Raw genomic sequence first — 15,440 nt, 5'->3', positions numbered from 1 at the left:
ATGTCACCGCATTTCACCCCCCTCATACCCCCTCACATAGCCACGAGACTACCCAGGCCCATCACAACACCGACAAGCAACGTTAGTGACAATGTCGGCATCCACGAAAACCGGTGGCGACCCTCCGATAATCATATCGATGGGCCCCGCAACTACTATCGTGACTACCATGGACGCACCAACTATCGTGACTACCGTAGATGCGACACCCACAACCCCAACTGATTTGGAGACTTTTCCCATAGTCACGAGACCGGATCCTGTCACTATAGTACCCTCGACGACTGACGCCGGAACGACTACCTCAACTACTGAGACTGGAGATGACAAGTCATCTTCAGTGATTCCCACTACATCTACTGTTACAACGCCCCCTCCAGACCCATCTTCCAGTCCACAAACAACTCTCTTTTCGTCTTCGTCTGATGCAGCTCTCTCTTCGTCCACCGCACTACCCTCCATTACAGCGGAGCCTGATCGCGGTCTAAGCGTACCAGCGTCAATCGGCCTGGGTGTTTCTACGGGCGTTATCGCGATTTGTGTAATAGCCAGTGTGTTGTGGGCGATATACGGCCGGTCTCTGAAGAATATGTGGAGAAATACTGGACGTGGGGCTGGTGGGATGGATGGGAGGAGGTGGTGGAAGAGAGGGAGACGGGATAGTTTTTAATTTTGATTGGGTGTATTTTGGATAGGTGTTCATACCTCCACCAAAGACACGAAGAACCCGATTTGCTTCCAAGCCCACCCTTGACTTGACCCATTTGTGAAGCCGACTCAATCATTCCCTAGATACCACCAGATCCATCAGGTATGCCAACCTAGACCTTAATGTCAGGAAGCTGGTTTGGCAAACCCGCCGGACTATCCTCCAAGATCCTCTCCTGACAAAATACCTGGTCATTAGCAGTCAAGACCCACATGAAGCTCTCCCACAAAGTGAAGACCACCTGCCGAATCTTCTCATACTCGGGGATGAAAGAAGCCAAAGGTATGCCCGAAAACTCCGCGAGGGCAAGCACCATAGTCTGAGCAAATGCCTCTTCGAGAGAAATCTGAGACGTAGGGTTCATCACCGCGGTCGCGTTGTTTTCGACGAGGTCAGACCACGTCTGATCGGACCACATGAGAGTACCGGAACCTAGAGGGAGTGAGACATGGTTAGCAGCGGCAAAAAGAGGGGTGATGGGGAGTGCGAGGTGACTTACTCCAGATGCCAAAGCCTCCGCCTACGTACTGGCCCATTGACCTTGCGGACTCGGCGATGATATTGTGTAGGCTGGCTTGTCCTTTCCAGACTATAGTGTCGTAGTCGTTGTAAATATCTCGACCACCTTTGTCATCAGCTGGCAGCGCGATGAAGTGGCGGTTGAAGCGTCGCATATTAACGGGAATCAGGCCGATGTAGAAGTTCATGAGGTCGGGTTGGTACCAAGCGTCTTTGTGGCGACACATGACCCATGGTTTCTCATAGCACTACCGACTCATTAGCACACCGTCATTTAACAACAGCAGACATCAGTTCAAACTCACATCTTCGTACTCAACCTCGAACATCTCAATGTCCTCGACTTTGTAGCCTTCCTTGGTGAAGATCTTCTTGCACGCGTAGTTGATCTTGCTGTCGTTCCACATTTTGACCACGTTTACTGTCTAGTGCTTGAGCTGTTTGACCAGGTACTCGCTTATGTCCAAAACTGGAGGGTTGAGAGTGGGCTTATCGACGGGTATGGGCTTGTCTTTGTGGCTGAGAAAGACTGGCATCGGGTCATTGGAGTCTCTTGCGGGGACTGTGCCGACGGCCATGCTGGTGAGCGCGGTAAGGCATAGCAGAATGGCTCTGGTGAGCATCATCTTAAAGAGAGGTATCGTTTTTGATTGATGATAATGGTAGTATGGAGAGGTTGAGACGGAAAGTGTGGTGTAGGAAGGTTTGTCACTGAGAAAGACCGTTATGATATATATCTCACCTGTGCTCCAGATGACGCTAGTGGCATCTGTAATACGATGCTGGCCACTAAGGTAAGCGATTGAGATAGTAGTCAAGGTGAGAGAGATTACATGTTCTAGTGATAATCGAGCAGCAAGTACAGGACCATGCGCATCCCGATGAACTCAAGAACTTAATAATTCATTTCGAAGAAACCCTACACCCCAGAGAACATAAAAGAACCTACAGCACTAAGCACTCGCAGCAACTATCCCACCACGTGTGATGTGAGGTCTTGCAGCGATCTTGTCCTCCAAGTCTAGCAAAGAGAACCTAGGCCTGCGATAGGTGTAGCCTACGAAAGCACCCTTCTTCCTGATTTCCAGAACAGTTTGACTGACATCTGGATCTCGAAGAAGCTTGTCACGCGGTCGTTTCTTCTCCCTTTTGCGTCTCTTCATGTCACGCAATGACTTGGCAAACCCTTCTTGAGCTGGCGTTGCTGCACCATCATGCTGGGCAGTCGGCTGGACCGGGGATGTAGCATCATCCCCACCAACTTGTCCTTCTACTGCAGGGTCTGCCAGCCCTCCGAGAGCTTCGTAGCTCGAAGAGTCGAGATGATCAGACGCGCTCATGATCTCGGCCTCATCGTCGAAGTATTTGGTGATTGGCTGACCGCCGTGAACGCGTGGTACGAATGGTGGACGAGTCAGATGCAGTTGTGACCACTGAATGTTGCGGAAGAACGGGTGCGACTTGATGTCTTCGGCATCGTTGGGGTAAACAATGTGACCGGTGGTGTTGACGTTACGATTGCGGCGCGCACCAGCAGCTTTGTCGCGGAGGGCCCAGTCGTTCTCACGGTATCGCTTAGCTGAGAGTCGGTCTTGTCTGTCCTCGAGCAGTCGCATCATGAGGTCGATTGCGTTGCGTGAGACTGGCATGAGTGGTACGCGGTCGATGTTGGGACGAGCATAACGCTGGTCAGATGGGAATCGCAGCCACCTCCTATGATCCTGTACGAGTCAGCACCAGAACGCGGCGTACGATGACTAAACTTACGAGTATGCGCATCTTTGTAGCTTGACGGTTGTCGCAGAAGAAGGGCGTGCAACCGTAAAGGCACTACGAAATCGTCAGTGAAAACACGTACAACCTTTCGTGGCCACATACCTCGTATAGTATGATGCCAATGCTCCACCAGTCACAGCGACCGTCGTAGCTTTCGCCTCGTATGACCTCTGGTGCCATATATTGGCTCGTCCCAACAACACTCTTGGCGAATTCACGCCTCTGCTCTCGGTTCAACCAGTCGATGATAGGTCCATGCGTTGAGTCTTGTCTGGTATGGTAACGGCCGCGGGCCGCTGCGCTCCCATTGATGAGATTCATGGTTTTGCGAGCGTCAGATCGATCCTTGTCTTCTTCAACGTCTTGTGCGTCGCCTTTGACATGTAGATCCAAGTCGCGGAGTAGACCGTATCGTTGCTCATTGTAGTACGTCTGGTTGTGAGCCCAGTGCCCATCAAAGGCTAGGCCAAAGTCCGAGATCTTGAGATGACCAGACGAAGTGATGAGGAAGTTGTCGGGCTTGACATCGCGATGGATCCAGTACATCTTGTGTGCCTCCTCGATGCACAATATCATCTCCGCAAGATACCATTTTGCAACGTTCTCATCGAGGATGTCTTCACGAAGAAGTAAACCTAGGAAGTCGCCGCCCATCATGTATTCCATGACGAGATAGAGGTTGTTGTTGTCCTGGAAAGCAGAAATGAGGGGAACTACCCATCGCGCATTCTCCGACGCGACTAGAAAGTCTCTCTCTGCTCGCAAATGTCCCTCTTGGCTATTGCGAAGCATATCCGACTTTCTGATGACCTTCATGGCGAAGACTTGCTTTTGTCTGCGGATTGTCGGGGAAGGCCTATCAGTTTTTGGCGTCAATGAGCCATCGAGATATCCCATACTGCAGCTGCTTCCCCGTAGACTTCCGCAATTGTCGCTCTTCTCGCGAACGAGACGGACAACACCAAAGCTACCTTTCCCGAGAACTCTTACGATGTCGTAATTGGAAATGTGCACTCCTTTCATTGTCTGACGCGCTAGGGTATTCGACTTCATGACACGGGTTTGACGCAGATGATGTGTCTCTGCAAGATACTATTCTCGCCTTTTGGAGTGACGTTGCTCATTCGGTATGGCCATGGTAAATACTTTCCGCTCCATTTGGCGGCGACGCATGGATCGTGGCGTGACCTTGGTACCGAGAAGCTGGTTGAAGTGTGACTCGAAGAAGATCTTCGCCGCTGCTGCGTTCTCAATGGTCGCAATGGAAGGTTCACACAGTCGCGGTGCGTCTTGACGTGGGAAGACAAGAAATCGTGAAGGTAAACGCTCTGGGGTCGCCTCGCAATAGAGCGCGGGTTGATTGTCGGTTACATGGCGACCGTTTTGGGTTCGATAGGTGGTCTCAGCAGACAGCAGCGCACCTGATGAAACCAGCGATGTCGGTGCAGTCGACTGACTCAGCGGTGCGACGCTGCTTGAGGGGCTCAGGACACTCGATGGAAGAGAAGGGACCTCTGACATGGGGCTTTTGGGCGAGGTGGTAGTTCGCTGGTCATCACTTGGATGCTTGAAATGGTCCGTTCGAACGATTGGCCTAGAGCTCAGCTTGCGTCGGCGCACTACCGTATCATTGTTCATCAGGGCGTTGGAGAGCTTGGTGGTGAGTTGCTGTGAGAGACTTGGTGTCGACCAGCTTGTTGCCATGGGCGTAGGAGGTGGAGTGCGAGTTCTTGGTATAGGTTCTGATTCGCCATCGAAGACGGCAGCGTTTGTGAGTTGGAGTAAAGACGAAGAGTCAGGATCTAGGGAGAGAGCTGGTAGAATCATAGGTATATCGGGAACGACAGGGCATTGTAGAGGAGAGTTGGAGTAGGAATTGATGTTATCGGCACGTGGTACGTCTGCTGGTTTGTTGACCGTTGACCCAGTGCTACCAAAGGTAGCCTCGCCGGAGCTTGGAGCGGAACCTGTTAGTACTATTAGTGGAAGCCATGAGGTACAGGGCAGATATGGGTGACAACTCTTGCCATTGCGGAAGATTGAGAAGATCCTGATGCTTCCGCGACGGAGTGTGGTAAAGGTACGGCTAGCAGGGGTGGTGTTGCGCCCCTGTAGGTTCTTCGTGGAGCCGCTGGAGTATCCTTCTGCTGATCGCTCAATGACGCGAACCTTGCCTTTATCACGAGACAGTTGTATCGCGTTATGGGCTTCCTTTCTCTTCCGCGCTGGGACGAGCGACAACATGTCAGTAGCTCGGGTGTCGGGTTTTGACCTAAGTTAAGATCGAACTGAGTAATAATGTTCGATGAACGCCGCGGACATCGAAGAATATCGATGCAGGACGGTTGGTGACAAGCAGAGCCAGAAAGGACCTGTAAGGTGGACACTGTTTACACCTGCGATGTTGGAAGGCATGATCTGAGTGACGGGGCAAGAAGCCTCATCGCGGGAAGGTGGCCATGGTTTCTCCGTGCTCGAGGAAGGCGCTCATGGCACCACACCTGGCAGCATCAACAGCGGTCGTCCACGGGTACCTCACGCAACCGTTATCCCGGACGCCAGAATCAACGAACCCGTGCTCCCTGCGTCTAACACGATCTACAATCTTATGGCGCTTGGCTAAAGCGATGCTTGTTCGCTGCTAACCCCAGTGCGCAACGATGTTCCTTTGCCTCAAGCAAGGGGAGTACGAATGCGGTACCTCGCGCCGTACAGACAGGCACTAGCAGCGAACCGCAGGAAAGATGGCACTGCGCGGATGGTGTGCTGGTGCGCTCGGCACGACGCGGCCCAGAAGGAATGCCTTTTCAAGCAATTGGTTATTGCGAATGGAGGCTTCGTTCGTCCCGGCGCAGTGGACACTACCAAGCGACCAGGGGCGGCGAAACAAGCTCCCAATCAGCATCCTCGACACTCGGCCTTCCCCAGCTATCGCACTGCAGCCCTCATGCAGCGATATGAGGATAGAAACATGCGCATGTTGACGGCTGGGTATTATATTGCGGCGAGGGCGTTGATCGCCGTTCGTTTGGGGCCAGTGGCGGCTAGCTGACTGTGCGCGCGATTGTCTGCGTCTTTCAGCATTCTTCTCCCACGAACACAGACGTCGCCTACGCGGTGTAGCTGCGGCGTTTCAAGATTCTGCATCACGCCTTGGTCACACTATCACGGCCGAGTCGCGCGGATGAGGGCATTTTTCAGATCCGGAAACCTTCCTCGCTGTCTGCTGGTGGGCATGTGGACTCTGGAGTAGTTGGGCGCTTAGAGGTGCCTGGCCGGACTGCCGAGACTCTGCAAAGTCATCACACGCCTCTGCAAATCAGAGGCGCCATGCGCATGGCCACCTCGGACGCTATTCGCTCCGCCGACAGAGGCTTTTCCCTCCCGCCCGACAAGACCTGCATACGCGAAGCTCAGTGGTCGCTGGCCCCTGTAGATTCAATATGCTAGCGACATGCCTATTCGCTGCCTACTCAATGCTTCGAGGGCTGACATGCAAAGGCTGGCCATGCTGGCGGGCCCGTTTCGCTCTGTTCATTCGCCTGAAGCGTCTCTTTGGCGAGCAATGCCATGGTTGCACGAGGCCCTCGAGGCCAAGTCCGTACTCCATAAGTGCTGATGCCCCCCGCCACCGCACGCTGCCCGTTCTGCGTCGACTACCATCAAATCGTGTACCCCAAAGCTGACGGGTCACTGAATCAATAAAGACAAGGATTTCCGCTTCGCAACAGTCTTTGCTTTCCACATCGCACCGCCAAAATGTTTCGTTTTACCGAGCTCGTTTTTATCGCCGCTACCTGGTCGCTCGCTACTGCACATACCGTTATCGTCTACCCAGGATGGAGAGGAAACAACATCCACACCAACGGGACCAAGTCTGACACAGACCCATCGATCCCTGATGGCTCGATTGGTATCAACTACCACGAAGACACCGGCACATATGGATTTCCATACGGCATGCAATGGATGTACCCATGTACGTTTTCCCGATTGGGTATTCCGCGCAGGAGAAGATAACTAACATGAACTTCTAGGTGGTGGCATGCCAATGTCGCAAAATCGCACAAAGTGGCCGGTTAACGGTGGCGCCGTCGCAATCCAACCCGGATGGTTCCCAGGCCACTCGCTCGCCATGTTCTACGTCAACATGGGTTACGGCAACGAACCGCTAAACTACTCGCACACGATGGTCCCAGTCTTCCAGATTACAGGGCCTACAAACCAAGAATACCCCGGTTCCTTCTGTCTACCGCAAGTCCCATTACCTGCCAACTACACACCCCAGGTTGGAGACAATGCGACTATCCAGATTATTGAGCTTGCGCAACACGGCGCTGCTCTTTACAACGTGAGTGCAAGCGCCTGAACATGACAGCCGCATAGTTGCTAATAGATTCCAATAGTGTGCCGACATCACTTTCGCCGAACCAGAGGATGTTCCCGAAGTCAACAGCTCAAACTGCGTTAACACAACAAACGTCGACGACCACATTGGCTTCCAAATCGTATACTCGACAACATCATCGCCAGCGCCACACAACATGGTCGTCAACACCTATGCATCAATCATAGTGCCGGCAATGCTTGCAGCAGCGTCGTGGATTACATGGGTTGTCTAGTGTACGAACCTGACTTTTATCTGCGAATATAGTCTTTTTACGGGCAAGGAGTTTTGGCGCGAAAGATATCCGGTCTCTTTTGAAGCGACGATCTCGATTTGGAGCGTACGCGGTGGTTTGATCTGGGTGGTTGGTGGACCAGCTGTTCAGCAGCTATGACGGTCTTTCTTAGGGGCACATAACACGTTACTGTGCGGTATGATGTACAGAAGCTACATATACAATACCATCCATAATCCCAACACTTGCGTTTCCACTCGTCGCTCACTTGTAAGCTATATGCTGTCATGCTTATACCGACTGCAACAAAAAATAGCTTGTGTATCTAAGCCGTCAGCAGGAGGCCTGATCCGCATGCGCAACCCGGACATGAACGGATGGCTTGAACTACAGCTGCAGGCCAGATAGCAGACCCCTAATCAGGAGAGGCACAGTTCCCACACAATCTTTACTGTGGTTTGGCGGGCTACAGCCAAGGTCGCCGGCATTCCGCCTCGGAAATCCCGTTCCGAGCCTCCCTTTCCCCACTAAAACCCAATCAGACCCTGGCCTCTCACGATGATTTTCTACGCGCCCAGGTGGTCCCTTCCCGTCATCGCCTCGCCCTCGATACTTTGGCCACGCCTTACTTACGCGCCCATGCAAGCCGCACCTTAAGTCGACGACGCGACGATCGGTATACCTTTTTTGTGCAGTGTGCGTCATTGTGGGTTTGAGGTGCGCTTGTGGTGAAGGGAGTATGCGCTTGAATTCCTTTTTGCCAAGACCGAGTAAAGAAAGGTGTGTAGTGGGGAGATATGAGTAAGAAAGGAAGAGGTCGCGTTAAGAGGAAGGAGGTGCAGAGTGATGACGGGTGGACCGTCATCACCCATGGCTTGGCGAGTATTTCTCTTGATGGGAATGGGAAGAAGGAGGCAGATGCTGGGTCCTTGCCTACGAGGATTGTGGAGGGACTAACGGCGGAGAAGTTGTTGAACGATTTTCGCCTCCTTCAAGAGCGGTGGGAAGATACGCTGCTTGCGAAGCAAGTCAAAGAGATTGTGGAGAAGAGAAGCGCTGATGGCAAATGGGGTGTTGAAGAAGCGGTATGCATTGGCATCGGCAGTTTCAGTCGAGACTGGGCGCATCGGTGGAGGAGTCTCTGGCAGCTTGTACTGTTTGTCGATGTAGTCAACCGGCGTATGTCATTGATATTCCACCCTTTGCATCCGCCCAAGATAACTAATCTCCACGCAGTCAAAGACGAAATCAAGGACACCAAGATACAATGTTTCGCCCAAGACCCAGCATTCACAACCCTCGACATCGAATTTCTATCGTACTTCTCAATCACGGTCCTTGACTCCGATCTTCAGACCCACATTACGTCCGAATCCTTCGTCTACTCGCCATTCGTGGATTGGTTCCTTCTTCTACCAACTTTCCTCAAATTGAAAGACCCGGTGCTGTACGTAGGCAACGAAATTCTGGACGACTACAGTGTGTATGCGCAAACGAAGGAGAAGAAAGAGCGGCTAGAGGAGTGCAATGAGGTGGGCAAGAAGTGGATAAAAGGCCGGGAAAAGGTGGCGCTAAAAGAGTTTGAAAAGCATGGGAATGCGCTGAATGGGATGGTGGTTTATATGAGGGAGAGTGATGACGACGCGGAGGGAGAGAAAGATACTGAGGCGAGGCCTAAGGAAGCTCATGATAAAGAGAAGACTCCCACGGAAGACACCTAGAGTATCAGACCGATGTACCCACCCTGGAGCGTCTTGATTGTAAGCCTTGGTTTCAGTTGGTTTCCGGCAAAAATTCGGAAATCTCAACCAAAGTACACCTCTGGAGCTAGCACATGATCTAAGCTTGCCGATTTCTTCATTCCACTCAACTGATATACCAAAACTCTCAAAAGCTCGACGAAAAACGCCTGCTAGAGCTCTACCTCCACACTATCGCGAGATCGCAACTTCCACACTACGCGGCAACGACGCGTCAAGGCCACCTAACTGCTCGCGAACACAAAGCCACGGAATGACAATGCAGGCGGCTAACGAAAACCTGGTGCGCATGCGGTCAGAGAACCAATCTTCTTCTTTGCATCAAGGATATGAAGAGACTATCCCGGCGCCTGTGCCGGAAGACAAGCTAGCCATGTAAGATGTCAGCTCACTGCAGTCAGGCATTGCTAACTAATTAGCTCACAACGCAACGCATCTGTTTCACCTCTCCTACGTTTACCGGCCGAACTCCGAAACCAGATCTGGGAATACTCCATGAGTTGCGCCTATGTAAAAATCAGATATCGCATTCGCTGGAGCGGAGCACATTCCAAGCACCATGGGATCCCGATGAACGATGATGGCACCCCCGCAAAAGATGTTGCCCTCCGCTTACCAGCGACCTCGAGGCAGATCCACGCGGAGACCCGGTTGCTGATCTTCGCCCTAGCAACTTTCAAGATTCCTCAATTTTACCAGGCTCGATGGGTCTCCGATCACGCGTATCTACGAAACATTCAATCCCTCCGTATATCCAACGCAGGCTTGTGGCACTTCAGATTAAGATATCGAACCTCCATCGATGGTCGAATCTTCAATCAAGTACCCCATTCTAAAAGTGGTTATCTCACTGAATCGTTCCCACGTCTGGTACACCTGGAACTCGCTCCCCGCACTGCGGACGGCTTGCACGATTTCGACCACCTTGATCCAGAGGACGAGGAAACCCGCACAATGAAAGGAGCCGAGTTTTACCGTAGGCTACTGGAACAGCGGATACGGGAGCGAGAGGGCCGACCTTGGCTGACTTTCAGTTGGAAATGATCTATGGAGCAGCTGGCGCTTGCGATAGCTGCAAATGATAGCTATGCTTATGAGCTTCGGTACTCGAGCTCGCTACGTCAATTCTTAACGTCACATGAGGCTCCGAAGGCCACAATTTCACAGGGCCTGGAAGAAGAGGCTCTGTCATGGGCACATGGTAGCTACAATGTAATGAATACAGGATCGAGCAAGAGTCACTACTGGAGCATTTCAATGAAAGAGAAACAGTCACCCCAAGCACCGATAGCGCACAGACCAGACAGGCAGGCGAAATAAGCGCCCTCCTACCAAATCAAGTTTTGTGTACCGCTCAGCTTATCCACTCTATCACATAGCTCTATCGACATAACTGCAATCAACCTCTATCGCGCTCCAACGCTTCAACATGAAACATACTCCAGAACCCGATAATTCTGCGTCAATGTCGCAGCAGCAAAACAATAGCAACGTGGCAGTGATCTTACCAAATGGGCTCTTGGACGTATCTCACATGTCTGAACACATCACCGCAATGTCGGTATCTCTCCCGTCTAAGCTTTGCCACATTACTGACGCAAATAGTGCGGCTCGCAATGCGACAACCTCTCGCCTTTTACAACTCCCCGGCGAACTCCGGAACCAGATATGGGAGGTAAGACCTGGATACACACAATCTGTCTGTGATATTCTCTGACATCGCCTCTCTATCTCCACAGTACACGTTAAGCAATCCCTACATCGCCCTGCACTTGCGCGCCAACTCCTCGCCCGAATTTCCTGGATCACATGGATGGGCATACACCTACGCGGACCCCAAGGAACGAACAAGCTACATGCCACTCAAATCAGCGCTACACCTCCCCGAGACCTGCCGCCAGATCTACAACGAGACAGCTACGTTAGTGTACCAACTCAACACCTTTGTATTAAAGGGCTCAATGGTGCATCCCGAAGCGTATATGTTTCGCACATCCGTACAAATGCTGGCAGTTCGAACAATTCAGCTACGCGATTATGAGATGGATGCTTTAGTAAGTGCCCCTTCAGGCGGAAAAGGGACTTGGTTCAGTGGGCTCCTTGGCTTAAAGCGACTCGAGATCGTGCGGACATACGTGCGCGGAATAGCGGAGGAACGGGTGAGAGAACTGGACTGGCGACTCCGGATGGAACGAAACATTTGCGAGTATAGAGGAAGCTATGATCTCGATATAGTATGGCTGTTAAGAGGAGGGTAAACGCCATGGAGGGCTGTCTGGAAGACCGGACTATCTACACTGACCTTTGAGTCCTCGAAGGTTCAACACTTGGAATTGACGTTTTCAAAGCTCGCACATCGCACATCATCAGTCTCACCAGAAAGTCTTTGAAAACCCAACGTCAAAAATCGATGAGGGGTATAAAAGCGAGACTCGCTCTCCACAGACGTCTGTGCAGTGCTTTCAATGGAGGTATATAAACTGCCACTTCTCCACTTTGTCTTACTTCCTACTCAGCACCTTCCTCCAGCATTTTTCCAAAATGACGTTGCCAATGATCTATGCGAGTTTGCTGTCTTCCTTCTCCTCCTATTTTTAAAACGGCCAATATATCATTACATGTGATTGTGTCACAAAAATCGTACTGCTCATCGGTTCATGCGAAATCCCTCCTTCTAAGCCTCTCGAAAAGAAAAGTTGACTCGATACAAAACATGCCGCGTTTTGCTCGAAACTCGAGGCTGTAAAACATCCAAAGAATCGACGATGACTGATGATGGAGATGTTGACGAATGGGAGCAAGAAACGCGACTTAAAAAGCCTACGAAAGTACGACATGTATCCGTCCGCCTCGGGAGATGAGTATTAAAATGTCTCCGGACGGTTATATCTCTCTTCCTTCTATCATGTCAAACTTTGCACGATTCTTCAAAACGACATTACGGATGTTCTATGTCCGCGTCTTCCCTTTTTCAAAAGCATCGACTACCAGCATATGCGCCTGTTGTCTCCGCGCTTCTCTAGCCACGGAATTAGAAACCTCATGTACCGATTTTAAACATGTTTGGCGGCATTCAAAAAGTGCTGAAGCAGCAGAACATGGAAAGACTGTGCTTCCTCGTTCAAAACATGTCGGTTCCCCACGATGGGTGCGCCCTCCGGATGACTCTGGACGCATATAAAGCTACCTCTCTGCCTTCTTCCTTCTCTCTTCCTACACACTACAGTTCTCTCTTCTTTCTCCAAAAGTATATTTGTCTTGCTTTATGGGTCTTCTCTTCTCCTCGACTTTTCGCACCTTGGATATCCACAGGTTATTCATGTGTCTCATCCTACTTCCAAAGACTTCTAGCGAACATATTATGTCTAACCAGGCAACATACCGAAGCTTTGTACTCTGAAAGTGATTCCTCAACATGGCATGTCGTTCTCCTCTCGACTCTGCTCTTTGAAAAGCTACTCTCGGAATAGCAGAGACAGAACTGTCATGTGGAGAAGACAAGAAGCTGTGCAAAAGAATAGATCCGCAAATCGATGTGTTGTCACTCCCCTCGCCTCAGCCATAAAATCTGCGCTTCTTCCTCTTCTTTCTTCTCTTATCCACATATTCCAGAGTCATTCTACAAAAATGGCGTCTCCTGTGCCCATGACTGTGGGCTCGCGGTGTGTTCTAAAAGACATGCAGATGTTTCTGATGTGTTCAAATGGCACAGCGGATGAGGAAATGTCTTCGTGTGAGGAGAGCATGTTGGAACTGGTCATGTTATTACAACAGAGCCAGCGGGGAGCGCATGGTACCAAAACGAGTCAGGGATGCTCTCATGTTTTGGTCGAGAGGCGGTCGTTGTTGAGCTTGGAATGAAGTGTGATGATGGTGATCGTCATCGTAATGAGCTTCGATATGAAACGACTTCCGTAATATCGCATGTTCATTGCATTCAGGGCATTGGTAGAGGGTAATGACATTTCCTCGACCAGAAAGAGGTGTTCTACTCCCTGCGTATCCCACCACTCAGTGTCCACAAACACAGCACATGCTCCCTCAAGCCCTCAGTCCACCACCTACCCATCACCATCTATTTCCCCATACCCTTAAGATAAGCCTCCCATCCATCCTCCAAAAGCGCCTTATCCTTACGCATAACCTCCTTCTCATTGCCCTCCATCCAAACCCTCAACCTCTCGCGGATCGTCTTATCCTCCGCACCAAGGATGCGCACAGCAAGCAGCGCAGCATTAGTCGAGTTGTTGATACCAACAGTAGCAACAGGCTCGCCACGGGGCATCTGAGTCATGCTAACAAGACTGTCCCAGCCATCCATCACACTCGCCTTGACAGGGAGACCGATGACAGGAAGTGTGGTCCACGACGCACACATGCCGGGTAGATGGGCGGCACCACCCGCAGCGCCAATGATGACTTTCAGAGACGTCTGAGAAGCGGTCTTGGAGAACTCGCGGAGCCAGTCGGGGGTGCGGTGGGCGCTGGTGATGCGCGTGGTGAAGGGTATTTGCAGCTTAGTGAGGGTCTCTAGGCCGGCGCGGAGAACGGGGAGATCGGAGTCTGAGCCCATGATTACGGCAACGAGAGGCTCTTCTTTGGAGCTTTCTGAGCTGCGTGTTTCGACGCTCTTGCCTTTTTGGGCGTCCACAAAGTCGACGAGGGGCTGGATCTCGCGTTCTGCGGCTGCGAGTGTGGGGGCTGTGATGGTGATGTGGCCCATCTTGCGGCCGGGACGCGCATCGCCTTTTCCGTAGAGGTGAATGGATGCGTTTGGTGACTCAAGAGCCCTCTTCGCGACTTGAACGTGGGAGTCTGGTGTCTTGCCGCCAAGGATGTTCAGCATGATGGAGGGCTCGCGGAGGCGCAGGCTAGATTGCGAGATGGGTAGGTCAAGGATAGCTCGGAGATGCGCGTCGTATTGCGAGATGGGGCAGGCTTCGATTGTGTAATGTCCCGAATTGTGTGGACGAGGCGCAATCTCGTTGATGAGTAGGCTGTCATCCTTAAGCAGGAACATCTCAACACCGAAGACACCCTTGCCTTCGAAAGCACCGATAGCCTTCTTGGCGAGCTCCTGCGCCCGTTGTGCGGTCTCCTCTGCTACGTTCCTGGGCGGCGCGTATGTAAGCTTGCAGATGCTGTCCTCGTGGACAGTCTCGACAGTGGGGAATGTGAGCACGCCGTCCTTTGTCTTGACGACCATGACTGCGAGCTCCATCCTGAAGTCCGCCCAGCGCTCTGCATACAACGGCCTCTTCCCCAAAGCCTCAAATGCTGCATCAACATCCGCTTCCGTCTTCACCACAAAGTTGCCCTTGCCGTCATACGCCTCTGTCTTGCTCTTGAGCATGAAGGGATAACCATATGACGAACCTACTTCCTTCAACCCCGCAACACCCTTTCCTTCGAGATCGATGCTATCTGCGACATCCACTCCATGCTCTTTCAGGTACTGCTTTTGGGCGTATTTGTCTTTGATGGTCCGTAGTGTTTTCCAGCTGGGTTCAACAACGACCTGCCCCGCTACCTCTTCGAGCATATGGGTATCGACATGTTCGATCTCGACAGTGACGACATCGGAAGATTCTGCGAGTTTCTTTACAGCCGCTGCATCCTTGAAAGATCCCTCGATATGGCCGTCGTGCGCTGATATCTGCTTTGCTGGTGATGCCCCTACGTCCAGGATATTAACTTGAACGTTCAATCGGTTGGCAGCCTCGATTAGCATACGGCCCAGTTGGCCGCCGCCTAGCACTCCTACTTTTCGACTGTCGACCATTTTGCCAGAGTTGTTGTCAATGTCAAGTCATTCAAGTGATGCAGTGACTAGTCGGGGTATTACGTCGGGTGGTTTAGATTGGCTAGCGCTGGTTGGCTGAATGTGGGGGAGCCGCAGAAAATTTAGCACGCGAAAAACTTCGTCGTTCAACATCGCTATACAGTATTACCTGTTGCGGGCAAATTATCCTGCATGTGAAATTCACGAATGCTCATACTGACAATTGAATAGTGACGACATGCACGTTCATAGAAGATGGTTGTTCATGATTT

The 15,440-nt window shown here is 51.6% G+C and overlaps 4 protein-coding genes across 4 annotated transcripts; 2 read left to right on the top strand and 2 right to left on the bottom strand.

Annotated features, from left to right (window-relative positions):
• Positions 1–821: 821 nt before the first annotated feature.
• On the bottom strand, positions 822–3,820 carry J4E83_005952 (uncharacterized protein; the record flags this gene model as incomplete). Its single annotated transcript, XM_049332868.1, has 6 exons — positions 822–1,141; positions 1,209–1,476; positions 1,534–1,649; positions 2,211–2,949; positions 2,996–3,058; positions 3,107–3,820. 6 exons carry the CDS (start codon positions 3,818–3,820, stop codon positions 822–824), a joined length of 2,220 nt encoding a protein of 739 aa, XP_049188110.1.
• Positions 3,821–6,763: 2,943 nt separating this feature from the next.
• Positions 6,764–7,626, top strand: J4E83_005951 (uncharacterized protein; the record flags this gene model as incomplete). The annotated part of the gene is made up of 3 exons (XM_049332867.1): positions 6,764–6,983; positions 7,042–7,355; positions 7,411–7,626. The coding sequence occupies 3 exons, from the start codon at positions 6,764–6,766 to the stop codon at positions 7,624–7,626; spliced, it is 750 nt and encodes a 249-aa protein (XP_049188109.1).
• A 797-nt stretch (positions 7,627–8,423) lies between these two features.
• Positions 8,424–9,347, top strand: J4E83_005950 (uncharacterized protein; the record flags this gene model as incomplete). Its single annotated transcript, XM_049332866.1, is given in 2 exon segments — positions 8,424–8,427; positions 8,443–9,347. 2 exon segments carry the CDS (start codon positions 8,424–8,426, stop codon positions 9,345–9,347), a joined length of 909 nt encoding a protein of 302 aa, XP_049188108.1.
• Positions 9,348–13,461: 4,114 nt separating this feature from the next.
• Positions 13,462–15,168, bottom strand: J4E83_005949 (uncharacterized protein; the record flags this gene model as incomplete). Its single annotated transcript, XM_049332865.1, has 1 exon — positions 13,462–15,168. The coding sequence occupies one exon, from the start codon at positions 15,166–15,168 to the stop codon at positions 13,462–13,464; it is 1,707 nt and encodes a 568-aa protein (XP_049188107.1).
• Between the last annotated feature and the right edge of the window lie 272 nt (positions 15,169–15,440).

This window comes from Alternaria metachromatica (assembly GCF_023757995.1).
Source record: "Alternaria metachromatica strain BMP 0045 chromosome Unknown scaffold_12, whole genome shotgun sequence".
Lineage (NCBI taxonomy): Eukaryota > Fungi > Ascomycota > Dothideomycetes > Pleosporales > Pleosporaceae > Alternaria > Alternaria metachromatica.
The sequence above is the reverse complement of the archived record's forward strand: the minus strand, read 5'-3'. Positions and strand labels throughout refer to the sequence as shown.